General features: G+C 34.9%; 2 protein-coding genes across 9 annotated transcripts in view; one reads left to right on the forward strand and one right to left on the reverse strand.

Moving 5' to 3' along the window:
• Positions 1-23,579, forward strand: ECM2 (extracellular matrix protein 2). 4 transcript variants are annotated; one of them, XM_064518793.1, is made up of 11 exons: positions 1-185; positions 928-1,007; positions 4,651-4,970; positions 10,100-10,288; positions 11,667-12,254; positions 12,531-12,646; positions 14,428-14,563; positions 15,907-16,064; positions 18,127-18,266; positions 19,921-20,247; positions 21,104-23,579. In XM_064518793.1, the coding sequence occupies exons 3-11, from the start codon at positions 4,676-4,678 to the stop codon at positions 21,309-21,311; spliced, it is 2,157 nt and encodes a 718-aa protein (XP_064374863.1). In that variant the 5' UTR covers positions 1-185; positions 928-1,007; positions 4,651-4,675; the 3' UTR covers positions 21,312-23,579. The 4 variants fall into 4 exon arrangements, with proteins under 4 accessions (XP_064374863.1, XP_025971753.2, XP_025971755.2 ...); XM_026115968.2 differs by lacking the exon at positions 928-1,007; XM_026115970.2 differs by lacking the exon at positions 1-185 and having other exon boundaries at positions 752-1,096.
• The window catches only part of CENPP (centromere protein P), a 172,738-nt gene that overhangs the window by 47,951 nt on the left and 101,118 nt on the right, over positions 1-23,669 (reverse strand). The window lies entirely within an intron of this gene.

The raw sequence follows: 23,669 nt of genomic DNA on the forward strand, positions 1-23,669 counted from the left end.
AAAATTCCTTAGTCTGTTAATTCAAGCCAGCAACAAATTTTAAACGTCAGAAGAACTCAGACAACTCCATCTACCAGGTAAATTTGTCATTTCTGAAACTCAGCAGACTCGTCATCTCATCAGACTATGAGACTCTGCAGAAACCGTATCTGAGGGTGAACGAAAAGGCACACAAAGGACTTGCGGTAAGGTACCATGGCTCCCTCCCTCCCCCCCGCTCAGTTCTCGTACTCAGATTACCAAATGCACTGCAGCTTCTGGAGAGCTGCGTTTCAGTATCGTGTTTCAGTATGTAATTACCCTTACAAAAAATGAAAGGCAAATACCTCTGTGATTTTATTTTCCATGCATAAGCTACAAGTCATGGTAAATCATTGCTGTAAATGGACAAAAGAGAAACTTTCCATACTAAAACTTCAATAAAAAGGTTGTTTCTTGTGGATTATAGCATATACAGGCATAAATGGATTAAGCAAATACGAATTCAAGAAAAATGTTCTCATTTTAATAAAAATTATGTTAAGGTTAATAACGCTTGCCAAAATATGTTATCTCTGCAAAATAATAAATCTATGTTAAAACCATGCCACCTGGAAACTGACTTCTAAATATGCAAAACAGAATTGAAAAAAAGACATGTTTTTGAGGTCTTTTGAAAAGAGTCCATTTTCTTGTTCCTTATGTAACTGCAAGCCCTGGAAGAGAATTTCCAGCTGTGCCTTGTCAGCCTACGGACCGAACACATTGTGCTGCTTTCCATTTTCCCTGAGCGAGGTTTTTAGTTCTCCAAGTAACTGTATTAGCCGATTCTCAGCACACAGAACAGAGCAGCGCTTTGTCCCCAGGGAAAGAAGCTATTTCAGACTTAACTAAGGAATCATCTAGCATGTTTCAACAACCCCTACTGTTTCTCTGTTTGTTTTAAAGATATCAGTGTGATTTTGTTTCATTTGCAACTGGAGACTAAATGACACCAAGCAGAATCTGCTGTTAGGTTAGATTACAAGGTAAAATACGTTTTGAATTTTAAATTACTGCTTAAAGCATGGTGTTGAATGGCTTAAACTACATGTTAACGGTGACCGTTTGATACTTTGTAAGTATGTATGAAGTAATATTAGCTCTGTTTAGCAATACTGAACATAAATGCTTTTCTAGAGAAAGTATGCAGTACCAGTTGATCTGCTTTTTGTTTGGTATGAATGTTTGCCACACACTTCAAGCTTAAACTAACTGAAAGTGCAATTATTCTGCTGGTATGCCTAAATGTAACTCATTTCTATGTAATCAATTTAAAGAAGAGTATGTGGAAATCTTGATAAAGCACTTTAACCCCTGTGTATCATGAGAAAGAACCTTGACATCTTAAAGATATTTGTATTTAGACTGAATAGAGATAGATTATTTAATAAATTCTGATATCTGGGTGTTTTTAAAGGATCACTGCTTTAAAAATAAACTATTGCCATTAACATAATAGCAAAATGACAGATACTGAACTTAGTGGAGATGAACGTTGTGAAAATCACAAAGTAATGAACACATCATATGATCAAAGTAAAGGCTATAAGGATGCTGCTACATATTTTGCATGTTCTAAACATTTACGTGTAAAATTAAAGAAAAAGCCATAGCAATGCAGTCATGCTGAGAGTATCTGGCGACACAATAATATAATAATTTCAATATATTAGCTACCTATAGCTTTATTATGATAGACAATAATTTATTACAAGTCTTTGAAGTCAAATAGCTTGAATTTGCCCAGATTTAAAAGTTGACTGGCACTATACTAAATATAGTAGTTTCCTGATAGTTATTCTGAGGATTCTAGTCGGGGCACAAAAGGCCCAACGCATTTAAGGCCTTTTACTTGCAAGACATTCACGATCTGGGCCTTAAAAGGTGAGCCATCACTGATTAAATACGCCAAGAAAAGACGCTTGGAAAAGTATTTCAGTATTTTGCATGCGAAGAACACCATTTGGAGGAAGGCAGCAGTATTAAGCTTTCAGTACTTAAGACTTAATATACTTGGTGTGAAAATATAGCATATAAACTCACATATATGAATGCGTCTAGCTTATAAAGACACATTCTTTTTGGGTGGAAGTGTTTTTTTTCTAGATTTGCAAATATAATGTATTGTCTGAAAACAAAGTTCCACTTTATAATAATTGGATCTGCAAGAGTTTTACGTTTTTTCTATTGAAGATAATGGCAAAACACTGAGGCATAGTTTGTACAGTAAACAGAATGTAATTCATACTACATATTTCCTGACTTTTAAAAATACATGCTTAAAGAATGCAAAAGTATTTCAGTCATATTGTTATGCCTCTGATGACAGGAGCAAATGGTTAAATGCTAAAACAAAAAAAAACCTCCAACCAACCAACCAAACAAAAAAAACCTCATATAATTTAGGAGTACTTTAGATATTGCAGTCACAGCATTACAAAGTGCACCATAAAAATGTAACCATAATTAAGTTGTCCCTAGTTTAACAGAATGAATACACCTGTTCAAGAGTTTTCTTTATGCATTGTTTTCCCTGCAGCCTCTCTGTACATTTCATTACAACATGTGAAACAGAAGTTTACTGTGCAAATTTTATAGTCAGTCATTACAATGCAAGCAAGTTAGAAACCAAAAACATTAGGTCATTTTTCCTGCAAGATGAGGTACTAAGAAACGAGCACTTTCTGAAAAAGAACAAATATCATCATTGCAGAGTACAAGCTCCTGCATCTACCTGATATGTTAACTAACTTTAATTTCTGTAAATAAAACAACAGTATATAGTCTATATGGCATTTTGGAATAACGGCTATCTAATGGATAGGAAGGGATCTGCATATACTAAATTCTGGATTATTTTCACAAGCCTGTTACTATTACATGAGACACTACATGAATTTGTGCAAGACATCAGCTATCTCAATTTGTCTTTAAATTGGAATAAAAATAATAGCTTAGCCTAACAAAATTCTGAAAATTAATATACATTTGCTAAAATATTTTAAAATTAACATAGAGAAACAATAATATTAGGAAAAAGTGAAAGCATACTGTTTTAAAGCTTATTTATTGCTGACTTCCCATTTAAAAAGCAGAATATAAGAATTATGCTGTGCAAAGCATGAAAAACATGGAGTCAATCACATGCCTTATGTTACAGAAAAATTTGGCAACTTGTACCAAAAACTTGACCTATTATATAAATCAGAAAATATGAAGGTGCATAAGTTTTTTAAAATTCTGGTTCAGGCAATAACATAGTTCTAGTCCCTAAAGTAATACTATACTGTATTTACAATGTAATTAAGCATAGAAGACTAACTCCAAAGTTAAAGACTGCATATAAAGCCTGGCTGACAAACATTAAGGGGAACAGTCTTGAATTTCCTCAAGACTTCCTTAGAGAAAAGCCATGGACATACTCTAAGCCTAAGCTTGGACACAAAGATGAAGTGCTCTAAGTATCAAGTTCTCATCAGCGAAAGCTACTTCTCAACATCACAAGGATATTAGTATCCTCGGTCCCTGCAATCTCAATTAAAGTAAACAGGCTGCAGGACAAAAGCGATTAAAATGCCTGTCATCGTTTCTTTTTGAAATAGCTACTACAAATGATTAATAACTTTGGACATGCCCAGGCTAGTTTGCACCCTGGCACAGCCACTGCTCCACGTGCCTTCTGTGTGTGCTCCTGCCTCGGGACTGCTCTGGTTTGGAATGCCATCTATTGGTGACAGTAAAGGTGATTTTTCTCTCGGAGGCCTAAGAAGCTCAAGATATATAGTAATTTTGAATCTCTTAGAAAGTAAACGTAGAACACAACCCATTATAGATCAACATTTTTAGACTACCCACACTTAAAAACTTCCACTAGAAACACAGACGTGGTGTATCACAAATGGTCATGGCAATCAAACTTCCAAAGAGAACCAAGAAGATCCTGCTAAACATGTGGATGGCTCATCTGGCAGCAAGAGCAACATCTCTCTTCATCTCCAGTGAAAAACGCCTTGCACAGCAATGATAAACCAAGAGGATTTGGGGCAGAACATCTGGAAATGAATTATCAGTTTTTCTGATGCTTTGCCATTTCCATGTTCAGAAGTTATGGCAACCTGGAAGAAGTATTAGTGGTCAGAAAAAAAGAAGAAACTTTACAGCTCTCAGGAACTCCCTTGCCGGAAGCAATACCAATTACTAAACTACAATTACCTAATGACACAGACTCCCCTACCTGTTTGAACGCAACCTTAGCTAATCCCTCTTTAGATGCACAACTAATTTTGATTGAAAAACAAACTCCTAAATTCAATTTCACTCATTCAGTGGCCAGCTGATAAAATAAAATATCCTTCTACCCAGAGGTATATTTGAATTTGGCTATTGTGCTTAGGTGAAAAGATTCACGAAACTAGCATTGCTTGGTGAGCTCTCATAGGGCAATTTTTTTCCAAGAAGAAAAACCTTGTTAAACTGAGCAGTTTTGAACGGTCTTAAAGTTTAAACCAGTTTCCAACCAGCTATATAGGATAATATATTGGTTCAGCTGCTTTAGAAAGTGCACCATATAACTGACATGATACAAGAAGCTCTCTAGATATCTAATTTCCTCTTCTTTTCTTCTTCCAGGCCACTTTTTGAGAGACACAAAAACATGCAGGCTACATTTTTCGTCTATTATTTCCTGCTTGTCTCTCTGTGTATTGATTGTTTTCAAAATGGAACTAGTGCAATTCCCAGGAGGCAGAGGAGAAGAATGCGCTACAGAGCACTGAGAGCGAGCTCCTCTGCAGGGCACCGGTCCCAGAGACAGCTGAGGACGAGGCTTCCAGCTCCTGCTCCTGTAGTGCCCAGCATACCTCTTATTCATATTGATGATGGTGTTATGGGAGTATTTGACTCTCTCATAGGTTTGGGTGAACATGAATCTAGTTACAGTGTCTTACCAGGTAAGAATAAATCCCTTATACTACTAGTGACTCCTTAGAGTAGTCCGATTTTTTTCTTGATTTCAAATGCAATGTATAAAATGACAAAAGCTTAATTTTAGCCCTACTTGCAACACACACTGGAATAAAACCCCATTACCTTTTTACTATGCTAATTTTTGTTCCTTTTTATAATAATTCTGGTTTAGTGTATGAAGCATTTTTAAAGTCCATGTTTATGTATTACAGAGAATCCCACCTTGCCACGCAACTAATATTTTCTGCAATTTTTCCACATTCTCATTTTATTATATCTAATAAAAATTTTGCTGGAGCAGTATTTTCATAATTTCCAATGTCCAGCCAGTTTGAAGGCCAATTTTAAGAATTATTTCTCAGTATGATCTCCTGGGTCAATTAATAGCATTTCACTGAAGCTCTAACATCAATAAATCCGTAGCATTCAAATTGCTAAACTTCTGTCATATTTTTAAAAAGCAACATCGAGACTATATGCAATATTTTGGGAATAATTCATTATTTTTTAATAAGTCAATGTCACACAGCAATAGCTACAATATGAAACTTACATTAGAAACAAGACCCTTACTTTAAGATAGGCTAACAATGGAAAAACTAAGCTAACAGAAACAATTTTTTTTTCCACATTCACACCTTCATCACAAGATCACTCTATTCTCCATCTATTTATAGAACTTGGAGTTGTTTAAAAGAAGTTCAACGATATGATTTATATAAAACTTGCCTTTGCAGAGGTCTAGGTGCTTTCACACCACTGTATTAAAATGTATTTTATCTTTTGAAGGAAATGCAGAGGGAGAGGATTTGGTGTCTTAGGAAACAAAAAAAAAAGGCATTCTTTCACTTGGTCTTTCCTGAAACCTGCCTTAGTAATCATAACAGGACTCTACAGTTTCCTCAAAGAATGCAGGACTAGAAAGGGGCTCAAAAGTGATAGTTGTTAAGTGTCTCTTCAGTTCTTAGTGCTATGAAGAAAGAGTGAACTCTTGCCCTAGGACCCTTGTGATTTTGGGTCCCACTTCACAGATGGGAAATTAGGACTCACAAATAAAAAATTAAGACTCACAAGAGTCTAAAAATGAGGCATCCATCCTGAAGAAATTCTGAATACTATTCTCTGTATTTTTTCAGAAACGCAGTTATGAACCACTTGAAAAATCATTGAGATAATTGTAACACTTCATTTATTTTCAAGGAAAAAAGTTAAAAGGTCAAAGAAGAGATACTGGGATTTGTGAAAGACCAATACAGGGAGGGTCATGTCCACTCTACAGATAATAGATATAACAGCACAGATACTTTCGTTCCAGCACTGCAAAGATCACACACTAAATAAAAATACATGCAATTTTATGAATGTTATGAACAAAATAAGAAGGTACTAACACTTCTCTAAATGATATTATAACCATGTGTTTTTGTAAGCAAAAAGCTTGGGTTTATTATCTTAAGCTTTTTAGTGTGTCACAGAATAGACACGACCACTAGGTGAATAGGTCTCAACTTAACTGGCAAAACGTATCTTAGTCACATTTTCTTAACAATTACTATTTGCTTAGAGTCCTTATTTTCAGACAGGATGAACCAATTCAAATCAAATACTTTTAAGTAACTGGTCTAAATGGGTAAACTAGCAGAACTCTTGATTATAGCATTTCTAGCGTGTAATACAATATTACTCTCATAACATACAACTGATGTTAAACCTTTCATTTAAAAATAATTTCTACATTAAACAGAGGAAAATACCACATAAATAGCATACACTTTATGTAAGATATTCCAGCCTCTCTGTCAGAGACCATCAGTCATGCTGAAATAATGCATGGTTCCCTCCCTCTCGATTTGTTTCTTTCTATCTGGACTTGCATCCAAAAGTTGAGCTAAAACCACTGAACTCATTTTATTTGGAACCTAATGCTACATTTACACCATATTTCCAAAGGTTAAAAGTCCTATGCTCATCTGCCAAAGACTTCAACCACAAGGTTTTTTTCTTTCAGTCTAGCTCTTAAAGTTCAAAATTTTTTTAAGTTCATGTCAGATTTGGAAAAACAGAACCTATTAAACAATTGACCACTACGATTAGTGAGGCTTCAGAACTGGAAAAACCCCTGCAGTCCAGAATCCAGAATTTAATTTGCATTCTTCCAACTAATTATGCTATTGTTATTAGTCTAAAAACAATCTATCGGTATCATATGCAAGGTGAAAAATAACTTTTTCAACAGAGATTTAACAGTAATCAACAGTAATTTCCTTCCTGCATATAAAAATCATGTGAAGAAATTAAATTAAATCAAACAATTTGCCACCATATAAGATAATTTGCAGTCATGTTTCTCTTTTATAGACTATAGCTTGCCTATTGAGCAGAGCAGGAGAATAGGAGGTCCATTGTTGCACTATTCCTAATATCTCTTGAACCTCACTTCTCCCTGCTCGTACCACCATACAGATCTTACTCAATGGACAGCCAGTTAAGGGAGCATCACAGGCCAGCCTTCTCTGTCCCACTGGGGGTATGTGAATTCCAGTGGAACAAGACACAGCAATTCTGCAGCGCAACACAGCGGTAGTTTCTCTCTTTGAGTGCACGCAAAGAGCCATGTCCTGTCTCTTAAGTAACTCTCATGTACACAGAAATCAGCACAATTTGTTAGAGAGGTTTGCAGAGGCCAAGTCCTGATAACACATATCTTCATCCTTCTTCAGACATGATTTGCAACAACTTAGATACAGTCCAGTAGCTAAATCAAAATAAAGAATTTGAGGAAGCACAGAAGCATTTCCATCTCAAGCTAGATACGTTCCTCCTCCTGACATTTTATTGTTTAACAGGAGAAAGAGTAATGTTTTTTTTTTTCCCCTTTTGGAGATTATTTTAAAAAAATGGTGACTGCCTGGCAAGCACATAAAAAAACAAAGTCAAGATCTTAACAGGTGTCCAGCAAACAGCTGGATTATAGATACCTGGATAGAGTGAAAAGGCAGTCATAGCCAAACGGCATTTGGCCCTGGCTAGTTCATCTCCTCCTTTTGATAACATAGCTTCAGTGGTTTAGAGCACAGCTTTATGCTGCTGAAATTATATCTCATGGACATGAAATATTATCTCATGAACAAATTAGGCCTTTGAAAAAATAGTAAGATGCAACTATTCAAAAACTTCATTTCTCCCCCTTTCCATCTTGACAGTAACTCAAATCTAAAGAGCAACTTTTAAAATTTGAGCAATATAGAGGAGCATCCAGACAGGATGATTCTGATAATTTTTATTCTAGGAAACAAGCTTGTGTCAAAAGGTTTTTAAGTGGAAAGGCAAATGAGTACCTTCATTATGAAGCTGAAAGTAGGATTTCCCTGAAGGACTTTGCAAAATACTAGATTTTGAGTTAAAAATACTAATTTCACAGACATTTCAAGCTGCTATTCAATGCAAATCTTTTACAGTAGTCTTGTCAGGATACTTGGAGAATATCCTGGATAAGTATACTCTTCTGTTTAAAAGCCAGCTCAGAGCAGGGCAGAGGATGGGAAAATTAACTATGCATGCAGTCCTTCCAAAGACAATTTGTCTATCTCAAATGAAGGCCCCTTTCATATAAATTCAGTTGAAATAACATCTTTTCCACGGTATTAGACAATCCTCATACCGGTGGAGGAGAAACTCAAACCATCCCTAGGACAAGACGACAACTTCTATTTATATACAAGGTAAAAAGTAACTTAAGAGATGGGTTCTTCAGCTTGAAGTGAACATCTCAGAAATGCATTCTTACATTACTTAGGAAGAAAAAAGGAACATGTGTAGGGATTAGGGATTCTTACCAGACTCAGGGATATGCTCAAAAATAGGAAAAAATATGCACTACATGAAGAATCTCAACTTTGGCTTTCCCTCTCTCAAAAGGCAAAAAAAGGTGTCATGCTAAATTGCAATATTTATCCTGGTGTCAGGATGAGAACTGCTTAGGGAAACATTGGCTGAGGTAGACTCTGCCACTGGAAGGAAAGAGAGACTTGGAATAGTTTCCTTCTTAAGTCTTCATGCTATCCAAACAATTAGCCTGACGAATATCTCAGTATAGCTTACGACATAAATCTCTTCTACATTTCTTCATTTCAGCTGGTACCCTGAGGAAATCTTAAAAGTTTTAGTCACATGCAGAACCTTTGGAGACAAGTATTTATTAGTACAAGCAAGTTGCACAAGTTCATTATTTTCAAAGCAAAGAGTTTTTTTCAGATAAAACCATTTATCAGGAAAAGGAGATGTTTGCAATTATATCAACCATTTCAGAACAGACTTTACTTAAATTAAGTCTATGAATAGTCACCACTGAGGGAAAACAGACACATCCCACTCCCACAAAATCTTAACAAAACTTTCTGATTTAGTGTGCAAGATATTAGAAAAAGTGTCCCTTTTTGCACAGATGAGAAACAGAATGGGGGCCAGAAAAAATGATTCTCAAGTTCTGTATGATGCCTGTTAGTCTAATTTGAAAGAAGAAAATTTCTGCTTCTTTCTCAAGCTTATCTATGTACAGCTTTCACTGAGATCTGTGACACCTGCTTGCCATTTCTAAGCATGGAGAGGAACAGAGGAGCTGCCCTGCAAGAGGCCCTCAGAAACTCACTAAATTTAATTTTCCCATTTTGAATTATTCAAATTCTGAGATTTTCTCAAGAGAGTTTTTTCATGAGACAAAGCAAATAAGGGGTCCTCATCGATTTGCTACCGAGAGGCAGAAATCAACTATTTTGATGATTGCCTGAAACAGATGGAGCAATTGAACCTGCACTCAGTTTTCACTATAAAGTTGTAACAGGGTAACAATTATACAGACATTAATTCTGCACATCCCCCTTGATGACCTGCACAGCTGAAAGGCTGAGAACCAAATAGAGCTTAGAGATTATTAATTAGCTGAAGACAATACAGTTTAAAAAAAAGGGAGTAAGATACTAAGAACAGGATATATTTTCAGCATTTTCAAAGTAAGAACATACTAGTAGTGCTTCTTCCCAAAGGTTTAATAAATGCTATGTTTTTTATTTCAGTTTAAGCTGTATGAGTCTAATTTTTCATTTCTTCTTCTTAGGAAAGCAGGGGCACTGCATAGCTAATGGGATGATCATGTACGATAAAGCTGTCTGGTCCCCCAAGCCCTGTATTACTTGTCTCTGTTCCAAAGGAAAAGTGCTATGTGATACAACTATGTGCCATCCTCTGAAATGTCACACCACTATCATACCTGCAGGAGAATGCTGCCCGGTTTGTTCTGATATTGGTACAGTACACTGCAATATTTTTATTATTTTAAAAACTGCCTCATACAAACCCTTACACAAAAGCTACATTTAAGTAATATCAAGGATTAAAAGGTAGACACAACCCTTTTATAGGGAAAACAAGTCCTGAATTATGTGATAAGAGCAGTTAGATATACTTGTTCTTCAAAATGTCAACAAAAGTTGACCAGTTTCTTTGAGAACGCTTGCTGTTGGATTGGTTTGAGCTAATACTTAAAGAAAAAAGACGCTAAGTCTGCAACAGGAAAAATAATTCTCTCTGGGGATGTGTGTGTGCGCGTGTGTGTGTGCGCGCGCGTGCGCGTGTGTTTTCCTTTTCTGCTTTTTTTCTCCCACCTTCACAAAATCCTACTTATAGGAACCATACCAAGCAATAACATCTGTTAACATTTTATATCCAACGTCAATGCATAAAGAATCAATAAATAATTAATAGTCTTTATTAATATATTAGACATGCAAATAATATAGTTTACACTGGTAAATCTTTGCATAACTACAGTTTCTTGAGAGTGTTAAAACACATGCACTTATTTGATATAAAACAAGAGAAGAGAAACAGTCTACTCAGAATATGAACAAAAGAAATAAACCAAGCTGTGCTTCATAAAAATGTAAACAAAAAGAGTATGTTTAAAAAGAAAAGCAATTAAAGAGGAGACAAAGAGGAAATGTGATTTCCTCCCCTTGCTCCCAATACCCTAAGTCTGCAAACTACTGGACCTCATAGAGTGAGCAAGCACAAAAGAATGAGACAAACACACTGAGCAGAGACAGGATAGAAATTACCTGTAGAACTAATAGCCATGTTGATTAAAACAATTAAATTCCTTTTGAGTTGCCCTGTTATAGGAGTAAAAACTGCACTTTGGTAATTGACTTAACACATTTCCCTGGTCTGCTCTCCACCTAGAGTCATCTATAGAGCTGTCAGTCCTTTGCACTGGAGTGCAAGTCTTCACCTATGTGAATTTTATTTGAATTACCCTTCTCCCACTTCCAGACACTTTCTTTTTCTTCTTTGGAGCCCTGCATTAACATGGAAAGCTAACTAATGCATTAGTTTAAAAAGGAAGATCAGTGAAGGCTATATTAAATTTCTTTTCTTTTTTCTGGAGTTGCAATGAATCATGGCTACATAGCCAGCTCAATCATTCATCAATCTTTCAAAGTCTGAATTTTCTATGGAGCTTTTCTACTAAGACCATGCTTTCATTCTTTCAAATCATATTCTAAGGGGAATATTGTTCTTCTATAGCTACAGAATTAAATATATGAAGGGACTAATGTTTACTGAAAGTTCAGTTTCATATCCTCTTATCAGACATTTTTTCTTATTCTCATTATCCCGGTCAGCCTCCTCTTTGGATCCAAGTATTATTTCAATGGATGACCTAACTGAGTTGTCTGGTGACTCTCCAGAACCCAATGACCTTGGCAACCCCATTATACAGTCATCAGCACATACCCAAGGTGAAAAGGATGAATTGATTACAACAGAAGGGACAGAGTTTAAAGAGAAAGAGATTCTTAAGGCGGATGAAAAGAAAAGAAAAAGGAAAGGCAAAAAGAATCGTCAAAAAGCTTATCACAAAGGAGAGAAGCCCATCACAAGAAAGGATGAAGAAAGAAGGCCATCGTATGAAGAGGAAGGACTACGAACTGAAAAAGAAGAAAAAAATAAAATGGAAAAAGAAAGAATGAAAGAGAGAGTTGTGGAACAAGAAACGCAGTATGAAAGCAATGAAGATGACGACAGTGTACATGTGTTAAGAGGTAATGCTTTCAGAGTGCCACCTCATTTCCCAATTCCTGTTCCACCCATAGAAACTCCTTTGCCATCCGGATGTTCCATCTTGGACACCGCAGTGAGCTGCACTAACGCCAAACTTACACAAATACCACCAATTGCAGATCCAGATCTAACAAGTCTAGACCTCACAGGTAAGTAAACGTTACATTATCTTTGCTCATCAATTAACATCGCCCCTTCTCAAATCCAGTCAACATTAGCATTAACACAACATAGTTTCTTATCATAGAAATGTATTAGAATGAATTTTATAGCTAAGCCTAAAGACAACCAGTATGACTGTATCTATACAATTACTATTTATAATACAACTATGCCCATAACATATTTTTTCATGTACAATACTACACAACTCAGATACATACTGTAATTTATAATTCAAGCTATTTTCCTGAATTCTGTCCTAGGAAATATTATCACTACCATCTCAGATGAAGCATTCAATGGCATACCCAACTTGGAATGGGTTGACCTCAGTAAGAACAATCTCACCTCTCCTGGCATAGGTCCACAAGCGTTCAAAGTAAGAAAGCATATTTTTTCCTACTATCCTGTGACTAATTTTTGTTTGAAGTAGAGTTTGTCCACAACTGTGAGACAGATTTTAAGTCATTGGATCTAAAACAGTTTGCATCTGCTATGAGTAACCCCTAAAGGCATTTGAATAACATTCACTAAGTATTAACTGCTAAATAATTATCTGTGAGAAACAATTTTGTGCTGATACGTTATCAGTTGCAGTTTAGAAACTTTAGAATGGAAGGCCTCATATTCCATTAATAAAACCCTGGATGTTCATACCCAAGAGTTATAAATTTATTTTTTTTATCTTACTACATTAATTCCGTAAAGCTTATGCTTTTGTTATCTAAAAATGATCTCTAATCACAGGTGTAGCTATAAAAATCTACAAGTAACAGTTCAGTGTCATTGCATTCTTAATTAAAATTAATCTAAACCATTTGTGTGCCTTATAATGTTTTCATTTTCAAAAAATACTACAATCTCGAACAGAACTTCATCAAATAGCATATACTGAATACAATAGTAGTTCACCACATTAGCTGTATGCTTATTCTTGACTATCTTTAATGAAAAACTTTCAAGTGCAGATGCTTACTAAAAGAACAGCCATTACCTCATAGAATATTCAAAGAATCTTTCTATATTCTGTTTTTATTCTTGTAAGAGGAATTTACGTGGTAACAGCATATTCAACTGCTTCTACATATTTCTCACCTGAAGTCAACATAGTCCCATAATTATTTCTGTATGATGCAAACAAGCACATACAAACTGTAATTGAAACATGGAAGTAAGGCATCAAGGTCTAGCTTTTTCAGGGAAGATGAATACAAAAACATATGAACAATAAACAGAATTATCATTTTTAATTTTGTTTCCTGACATTGCAATCAGACTTCTTGTAGGCTTCTCTATATTCTCCTCCCCTCCATACAACCCAAATAACTTGGGCAGATTTTAACACGTTTAATAGAGGAATTAGGTTCCTACAAATTTTACGAAATCAAACTGCATGGAAAAAACAGACTAGAAATGTCTCTCAGTCATGACTTAAATTTCAGTGGGACTTATACCAGCACCAGGCAATCAATACAAAACTGGAGGAAAGCAGGCTTCAGTGGCTCCAGTGCTAATACAACTGATAAAGTAACTTTTCAAGAAATGCTCACCATTGCACAATTTGTGATGCATGCTTATTAAAATTAAGCCATGATAATTTTTCATACCAATTTTTAAGCAGGTTGAAGATCACTGAAAAAGCTGCTGTCTTTATGCTTAAGTATAAATTTACTGACCTATAGAAACTCATCATTTTGCTAACAATGAAGAGCATAGAGTAAATGCATAATACAAAAAAACCCTATAAATATATGCGCTTAGAGCTCCTAAATACTGCTTAAAGATACAAATAAACAAAGTAAGTGAATATGTACATCAGTCAAAGATAGAAGAAATATAGATTCTTGCGATCAGAATAGCTGCAGGATGGCCCACCTAAAAAGTTGGTGTGCTCAGTCAAGCTCTTCAGAAGAAACATTGCATCATAAAACAAACTAGCATAACTGGTACCTTTGTTAACAGTTAACATAAGAAAAACAATAATTAGACTGATAGGCAAAAAACGTTTTCTTATTCAAAAGACACTACTGCACTGCTGCTGAAAATGCAACATCCTCAAAATGAGTATGTTTAACAAAATTACAATGACGACACTGTATGTCTAACCATATATTCTACACCCTGCTAATCTGATTTCTCCTCTTCCCCCCTACTATTAAGATCCTGAAAAAGCTAAAACGCTTGTATTTAGACGGAAATATGCTGGTACACATTCCCTCTGAATTACCATCAACTTTGGAAGAAATAAAAATAAATGACAACCGCCTTCATGCCATTGATGAAGACTCCTTACAAGGTATTTAAGAAATTAATATTGATCATATCAAAAGATTAAAATACATCTGAAAAGCAGAATGATCAAATGACAAGTACATGCTTTTTAAAATTTGGAGAATTAAACAAGATTTTGATACAATGAGAAAAATAAGAGTTGGTAACTTTCATGTTTTCAGATGGGGATAAAAGCTGAAAGATTTACATGACTGATTTAAAAAAAAAAATCCCATTTTCCCTGTTCATGTAACTTCAAGTCTCCAACAAAGCTCACATTTAATGTTGCTAAATAGAAGTAGATTTCAAGTATGTTGATAATACTTCTGCACCAAAGCTTGATTGCTTTATGTGCAGCGAAACTACATTCAATATTTTGAAATTACATAAAAGTGAACAGAATTTAACAACTGTGAAAATTACAGCAGACTATAATTAGACTAAACCATAATATTTTTAAACCAAGCCAAGTGTGGGATGATAGCAGAAAAGGGGTACCGTCCACTTTCCTAATTTGATTGCACTTTTCTACTCCGTTTTCTAATCTGCCAAAAGGGTCCCTAAGGAAAATGGATCAGTTTAGTGATGCAGCTCACTGTGGAGCAGTATCAATACTTGAGCTGAGGCAAAGGAAACGTAGGCTAAGGGGCAATGAGAGCCTGTTAGATTAAAATGATCAAACTATATTCTTAGGAGGAATCACGCAAAGCTTCTGTAAAAACAGTTATTTGGATTATTTGTGAATAAGGAACTTTTATTATGAAATAGTATTATGAAATAATATTTCTCACTTACCTATGTTGGTCAACACTGGGTTCTTTGACCTATGTTTGAATGGCCAAAAGCTACACGATCGGTTCCTCAGGGAGGAGGAACAGTATAATCTATGACAGGTTCTCAACACTTGGTACAGAAAGCGGTTGATAGGAATAGAGCAAGGACAGGAAGATAGGAGCCCAAAGGAAGAGGAACATACTCCTCGCGTAAGTGACTGGAGACCCCTGGAGATCACGGGGCATCTGCGCAAAGATCAGTACCCACATCATCCAAACATCATCTGTCCTCAAGCATTAAGTAATAAGGCTTAAAGGGTAGCACAATTCTCACAGTTGCTTGCTTTCCCATCTTGAGTGGGAGAGAAAATTATAAAGAACAACCCTCTGTAAATCTCTGAAATTCTACTAACTAATAATGAATGTAACTCTATGACTATGGCATTATAAATTAAAATCTGTTTAGGAAAACACATTTTTCATTGCTGTGAACAGAATTTTGTAATGTTAAATGGTTAAATTTTAAACATGTGACGCATTTTAATAAGATAAAAGACAGCATTAACTAATCGAATTTCCAACTTTTTCTCCCCAGATTTAAAGAACTTGGTCACCTTGGAATTGGAAGGAAATAAACTAAGCGAAGCAAATGTCAGTCCTCTGGCCTTCTATCCTTTGAAAAGTCTCTCTTATTTACGACTGGGGAGAAATAAATTTAGAATTATCCCACAAGGCCTTCCCGCTTCTATTGAGGTAAAAAAAAAAAAAAAAAAAAAAAAAAAAAAAAAAAAAAAGAGAGAGAGAGAGAGAGAGAGAGAAAAGAACACAATCATTATTACCATTATTTTTTGTATTTATTGCCTTACTATCATCAGATGGAGATGGTAAATTTAAATTTATAAATTTGTTTCTAGATATATTATTATTACTAAATCATTACTTATAGAAATTTACTTATATACCTCCATCCCAAAAGATGTCTTCTAAGTCTGAATTTCTCTAGCACACACACACAAAATACTATAGCCTGCAAGGAAATTTAGCCAAACTGTAACGCCGCTCAGTGACACATCATTCACGCAACACACCAGGTACAGATAATGCCTTAGTGGGAGTGCTTTGTCCAGTATGGGTTACCACGCTAAGTAAACTGCACAAGACATCAGCAAGAATAATCAGAGATCTAGAAAACATGGCTCATAAGGGGAGACTGAAAGAACTAAGATTTTATAGTCTGAAGAAGAGAGAATTAGAGGAAATGCTGGCAACATTTTCAAATATGTAAAAAGTTTGGAGTAAAGACAATTCCAAATGGGAATAAATTTATTCCTATATCCATTGTCTAGACAATTGTTTTTTAGGAATATGTTAAATAAATATGTCCCCCCCGACCATTGATTTATCTAAGATATCTGCTGTTCTCAGCCACTTCTATTCCACACCTCATTTCAGTCCAACGAATCCTCTTCTAATGCCTATTTCTAACTATCCTCTTCCCTTTTGCCTGGGTTCAATTGTACTGGTGTTCCAAACCTTGGCTGAATTTTTCCTCATTTATGGGGGGGGAGTTGAGCAGGCTTTTTATTGCTCTTCCTGGACAATTTCCTCATCCTTCAATTTTTAACCAGATATTTTCTCCTTCTGATAGTCTCCCATCTTATTCCTCTGCCCAGAATTTGGACTTTGTTTTGTTGGGGGTTTTTAAGGACACCACCTGGAAGCTATTTTCCTCCTCCATTTCAATCTGTGCCTTATTTCATTCTCTGCTCACCTTGGTCTTTGCTTCAAAAATAACTCTTGCTATCTATTAATTTCACTATCTTGCTCAGTTCTGTCTTTCCTAATGCTCTTTCTCATTTCATTCTCCTCGGATTTACTCCCTTCCTTGGGATCTTCCATAGTCTGAAATGTAAGGGGGAAAAAAAGGCATATCAAACCAAGCAAACCTAACAATATCTTTTCTATAACATTAGCTTCTTGTGCAGCTGCTGCCAGTAACTTTTCTTCAGCGTACTATTCTCCAGTGACCATCCACTCCTACTCTACATTCTTCTTTTTCCACCTTTGACTTCATCCCCCTTTGATGAAACAAGAAATACCTGTCAAGTTTCTCTACAGTTCATACACATTGGGAACATTTAATTCTAAACCAACACCTAATAAAATTATAGACAATACAAACAACAATTTACGAGTTCCTTTTCTCTTTTCCCAAAGATGACTTCTGCAGGCCTTCAATGCTATTTTAGATCCTTCACATACTTCAGTTGTTGCCCTATTTTTATTTTGTGTCACGTTTATCCTATACAGCAAGCCGTTCTCAGAATCTTAATCTATAATTGCAATACTTTGAAGACACACAGCACTGTTTCATAAACCATTAAAATGATATTTTCCTTCAAATTTGCAAAGTTCAAAGCTCACAAGTACCCAGCAAAAAGATTAAAGAAAATAAAACTCTTAACATTTTTCTGATTAATAGCTTTTCAAGCCGAAAAAATATTTAAATTCTTCTTGCCAATCTGATCACTCTCGCAACATACATCGCTCTTACTTTGTACAAATTTAGGCAAAATAAAAGGTCTTCCAAAGCAATCTGTATTTTTTACAAATGAAAAAACAAACAACTGCTTTGAAAAATGGTGTTTCTGAAAGTCATACTACAGCTGCAAACTGACTCTGATTCAGATTATTACTTCTTTATTTAGAAATTAAGTTTTACCATGTAATATGAATGACTGTAATAACTACATCTTTATTTTGCAATAGGAAAAACAGCATATTTTGCTTTCACAAATTCTCTTCCCACTTGTAGGAGTTATATCTTGAAAATAATCAAATTGAAGAAGTGTCAGAAATTTGCTTTAACCATACAAGAAACATAAATGTCATTGTGCTGAAGCATAACAAATTAGAAGAAAATAGAATAGCACCTTTGGCTTGGATAAACCAAGAGTAAGTATCAATCATCTACGACATAATTATTTTTTCTCTATTATTAATAAGTAAGTTAATGAAATAAATTTTATTTGTACTTTATTATAAATAAATTTGTACTTTAATAAAATAATTTATAATAATGTACTTTAATAGTATATTCAAAATACTTTAAAATAATGTACTTTAATAAAATAAATTTGTACTTTATTATCTTTAACTTGAACAAAATCCTGGCCATCTTTGATTTCCTGGTTTTCCTTAACTAATTTTTCCTAATTTCCTTTGCTTAGGTTATGTAATCTAGGAAATATTCAGAGTCAGCTTTAAAGCAATGATATAGCTCAAATCTGTGCCACATTTAATATTGTCTAAGTACATCTTCTGACCATCCAGTCAAAAATGAACATTAGTTATTCATAATATTCCATAAAATTAATTGATGTTTTGGTATTAATATATTATCTCACACACAATTTTAAAATAACTGAATATTTCCCTAGCCTTATTTCTCACTAGATTAGTAATTACGTAAGTTAATGAGCTGAAGGGAAGACTGCGCAGCCCAATCAAGTAAGAACAGAATACATGTGGAGTAGGCAATGAAAATGAAAGGAGGAAAAGACTATATTGCTTTTAATTCTTCTTCTGGTAAACCCACATCTAAAAAGCGTTGATCTAGAACAGAGCTGCCAACATACTTCGGCCGCTCATCTCATCTGCCAATTATTCTTCTGAAGCTTTAGAAACAGCGCCGATGACACAAGCTAAATTAAATAGTTTGACAAAGACAGTTTACACTCTGATTCTGTTACATGCATCACTACACGTACAAAAAGGTTTTTCGAGCTGCATAAGCTTATTAGCTGAACAAGTAAGTCATCATCAACCATCTGAACCTTCAACAGTCTGAAATTTGGAAGTGGGTCATGCTGCAGAAACAACAGGACATCTCCGAACTGGACTTAAGAGTAATTCTAACTAAAATAAGAGTACAACCCAAATCACTCTTCTTTCAGACAAATCTCTAAAATTTCACTACTTAAAGCATATGCAATACTCAGGTAACTTGCTAAGCTAGCCGGGGTACCTTGCCATAGCCTACAGTTGCAGTCCTCTCGATTCCTGCATTTGGAAACGATTTGAACTGAAAATAACCACGTGGTTACTAATGGCTTCTCTCGTCTCTGGAAGCAAAACACATGGGAATGACTCTGGAGCAGCCATTTGCAAGAACAATTCCGTTTAAAATAGGCTTTAGGAAAAAAAATTTTAAATCCTTGTCAATGGGATAAACAATTAAGTTCCAAGCTTACTATATGTTTTCCAGTATAACTACTATAATTCAGCAATGCTCGTCAATCATAAATTAGTCCCTTAGGTTTCCTCTTTATTCAACCCTATCTCTCTACTCAGGTTAGTAGATCCCTCACCTTCAACAGAAAACATTACGCTTGATTGATAATTAATGACTTCAATTCTTTCTGTTCTCTGGGTAATTATGTCTGACCACGTTCCATAAAATGCATTCTCTTCCACCAACAGAAAAAGATTTCCCTTAGAAAATTACTTTCCTTGTAATCATCTTAACTACTATTTTGTATAGAATGTAGCATTAACAATGCAGTATATTATACTGTTTTCATTCCAGTTTTTTTCTCCTTTAATGCAGGAACTTGGAATCAATCGATCTCTCTTATAATAAGTTATATCATGTTCCCTCCTATCTGCCAAAATCTTTACTACATCTGATACTTATAGGAAACCAAATTGAAAGAATTCCAGGATATGTCTTTGGTCACATGAAGCCAGGGCTGGAATATCTCTACTTGTCCTTTAACAAACTTACTGATGATGGAGTAGATTCCGTATCATTTTTTGGAGCATATCACTCTCTGAGAGAGTTGTTTCTGGATCACAATGAATTAAGGTTTGTGCCATTTGGAATTGAAGAAATGAAAAAATTACGTTTTCTACGGCTGAACAACAACAAAATAAGGTAATGACAAGCTCTTTGTTAAACTGATGGTATTAAAATAAACGTAACAAAAGATATGCTTTCTTTTAAGAATTGCTTACTTTTAAGCAGAGGAACTGAAGGAGCAGCTAAATCCTGAATTTTCTACTACAGTTATTTTCTCTGAGGGTTACATAACAGGAGAAAAGTGTGATTTCACCCTCTCTCATAGTTCTTGAAAATGCACACAAAGATGCTGAGTACCAGTTCTCTCCAGAAAATTCATCTGTAATACAGCTTGGGCCACTCATGCATTGGCAGCTAAATTCGACAGTCACAGCAAAGCACCAGCTTTTTCTGCTCTTGCACCAAAGACCAAATTGATTACAAAAATGTGACAAGAGTCGTCAGCTGCTCATGACCACTGAAAGAGTCTTCAGTCTTTCCAGAACTTGTGGTCAGCCAATAATCACTCGAGACAAACATATTTTAGCATCGTGGTTTTCATCACCATTACAAATACTGTGTAGAGACACAAGGTGATCAAACCACGTCAGAACTGCTCAGTTAGGCTCTTTCTCTATTTGTTTTGTATTGTTTACAAAGCAAAGGGATCATGAACAAAGGATCTTATGTATTTTATATAGAAGAATTTTCATTCAACACTAGCCAGTATTTTCCTCAGAAAAACTAAGTATATAAGTGAGAAAACAATGCAAGGAGAGACATTAAAAAAGAGTAACATAAATGTCTTCAATGAATATATTACTTAGAAAAATCAATTTGCTGGTTACTTCAACATTTTAAAATCTCTTAATAGACAACATCTTTGAAATAAACTGTGAAGTTGTGAGTTATCTTTACTAATTAAAATAAAATTCCTCCTACAATACCACAGGACAGTCCATCCAGAACGCATCTGCAGGACTCACGCCAGTCATGATGATGATAATGACAACAGTGAAGAGGAGGAAGGTCGAGATTCACGTTTGGAACACCTTCATCTTGAAAACAACTATATCAAAACAAGACAGCTATCACCGCATGCATTTTCATGCATAAGATCTTACTGCAGTGTTGTTCTCAAACCACAGAAGGTCAAATAAACACCCAAATTTTGCATTGCAAGCCCTATCTCTAAAAAGTTAGCTTTATTTATTCTCTGTTACTAACAGCTCTGATTTCTGATTTAAACACTTCTTCCTACTATAAATAAGAGAGTATATTATTTAACAAAGGCAGGACTGTATTTCCCAATACAGTTTCATTATACAAACATTAAACATAAAAATATAGGCTCAAGACTATCTCATAAATTTTCATTTTGATTGCTAGAACTTCTGCTCAAATACAACGCATCAATCTGTGCCCCCAGTCACACCTTTAAAAGTTCAGACTTCAGAAAAGAAGAATATAACTAAACACTTGGTCCTGTTTACTTTTATTTTCTGAATTTAAGACACTTCAAAATGATAACATCTTTAAAAATGATACATATAAAAGACTTCAAACTGTGCACATTCTGATAGTGCAACAATCAAATATCTTAAAAAATAGATAGTGGAGAAACTTTACTACCAAAAACCCTGCCGTGATAAATTCTCTTCCAATGAAAATTTTAAGGAAAAAATGTTTAAAAATGCATCCAGACAGAAATTAATTCCTCTAGCTCTTCAGATCCTGTGCGGAAACACGAGAAGTTTTCAGTCAGCTCTCCAAAACAAACCAACCAACCTATGTTATGATTTTTACACAGAGAGAGTGCTAGGCCCCATCCACTTGTACAATGGCTAGCATGCCCTAATTTTTATAGTGTATAAGCTACCAACAGGATCACATTGCCTATTTTAATTCCCACTCACAGCTGTTTGTGGCTATTTGAAAGTTTCTGAATAGTCATAAATCACCCCTGTGGAGGCTATATTGATAAAGCAGTTTCAGTCATACATTTGACATTAATGGCTCATATCGATCTCTGATTCCCTATAACAGAGTTCAATCTCTTGAAGACTTTTTTAAAATACCCAAGTTCAGAGAAAGGAAACATTTTTAATATGCTGCTCCAGAGGAACCTGGAGCCCAGTAAAAATGAAGCTTATAAGCTTTCTGCGTTACTGGCACTTCCCCAATAGAATTTAATATTGTATTCTTTCTCTAAAGTGATCTAAAAAATAGAAAGACTTAATTTCTTAGTGTTTTTCTTTTAAAGAACAATCTCCATAAAAAATGAAAGTAGTTCTACTATGTTTCATATTTATTAAATTCTATAGTACTTTCTCATAAGAGTAGGATGGTGATAGGAAACAATTACAGATGATTGGCAATTAATTTTTCAGGAAATTACTTTCCACTTTTCTGTGAACTATTCTGTGATGTATAAAAATAAGTTACTGTTTTCTCCAGTACTATAGGTACACTGCCTAATCCTTTCTTCTTCAGAATGGATGGGAGCAAAGGATGAAATGGCTCAATACAGGGATTGACTTTTTAAGTGCTGTAATCGACTGCACACCATAAAACCCTCTAAGGATACATATCAACAACTAAACCATAATTTTTTTGCCCTCACTCTGGAATTGAAGGTTTCATGATGCATTTTGCAAACATCCCAATCTACTGCCAATAACTATGTCATATAATCAGCACAAGCATACTGTTCAGACAACATATAACCATGAAGGACCAAAAAAATTTTAGCATAATATTATAGACAGCATACATGGATGCAACAGCTGAATTCTGTTTTCTCTGAAGCTAAACAATCACCATAAAATCAAAATTCCGTTATCCTATTTCAAAGTTCTCTCTTATTCAAATAAACTATTACCTGCAAGGTACAATAGTACTTCCTCTGCAGTCAGTCAAAATACAACATATTTCTTGTAAGAGACAATCCTAAGATACGTGGCCTTTTGTAAAAAGATTGCTTTGGATATTTTGTTTGGTAAAATACGGCCATAAATCATGCAGTAATGATTTTGTAAATTTGGTAAAGAATGGTCAATTCAGCAGGCTGAGTTTATACATACAATATTCTGTTTTGGATGGCTTGATTTCACTGTTTGTGCATTCCCAACATTTGAATCCTTTGTCTTTGATTTTGGCTAATACATCTTCGTCTGTCAAACACCACTAAGATCTCAAGTACTTTTTTGACAGAGTAAAGAAAGCTAAGTTATTAAAAAGATGCTTTTAGTTTATTGCTAAATAACTTCAGACTTACTTCTGCAGCACTGCTGAGCAGTGCTATCAAAAATGCAGCTGTACTAACTGTTTTGAATATACAGACTGACTCAAGGGAGGATTTCCAGGCAAACAAGCTTCTGTATTATTTCATTTTATGTATTCTTAAAATAAATTTAAGCAAAACACTGTGTGGAACTCTCGTTAATCAGCTGCTACTATTAATAATTTCAAACATGAAGGCTATGATGACAACTATAAATCACAAAAAGAACATGAAA

Source organism: Dromaius novaehollandiae, chromosome 12, assembly GCF_036370855.1.
Source record: "Dromaius novaehollandiae isolate bDroNov1 chromosome 12, bDroNov1.hap1, whole genome shotgun sequence".
Taxonomy (NCBI): Eukaryota; Metazoa; Chordata; class Aves; order Casuariiformes; family Dromaiidae; genus Dromaius; species Dromaius novaehollandiae.

Coding starts and splice junctions, on each gene's coding strand:
- ECM2 (XM_064518793.1), top strand. CDS start 4,676: ATGCAGGCTACATTTTTCGTCTATTATTTCCTGCTTGTCTCTCTGTGT. Junction 16,065..18,126: donor GCCTTCCCGCTTCTATTGAG/GTAAAAAAAAAA, acceptor TCCCACTTGTAG/GAGTTATATCTTGAAAATAA. Junction 18,267..19,920: donor TTGGCTTGGATAAACCAAGA/GTAAGTATCAAT, acceptor CCTTTAATGCAG/GAACTTGGAATCAATCGATC.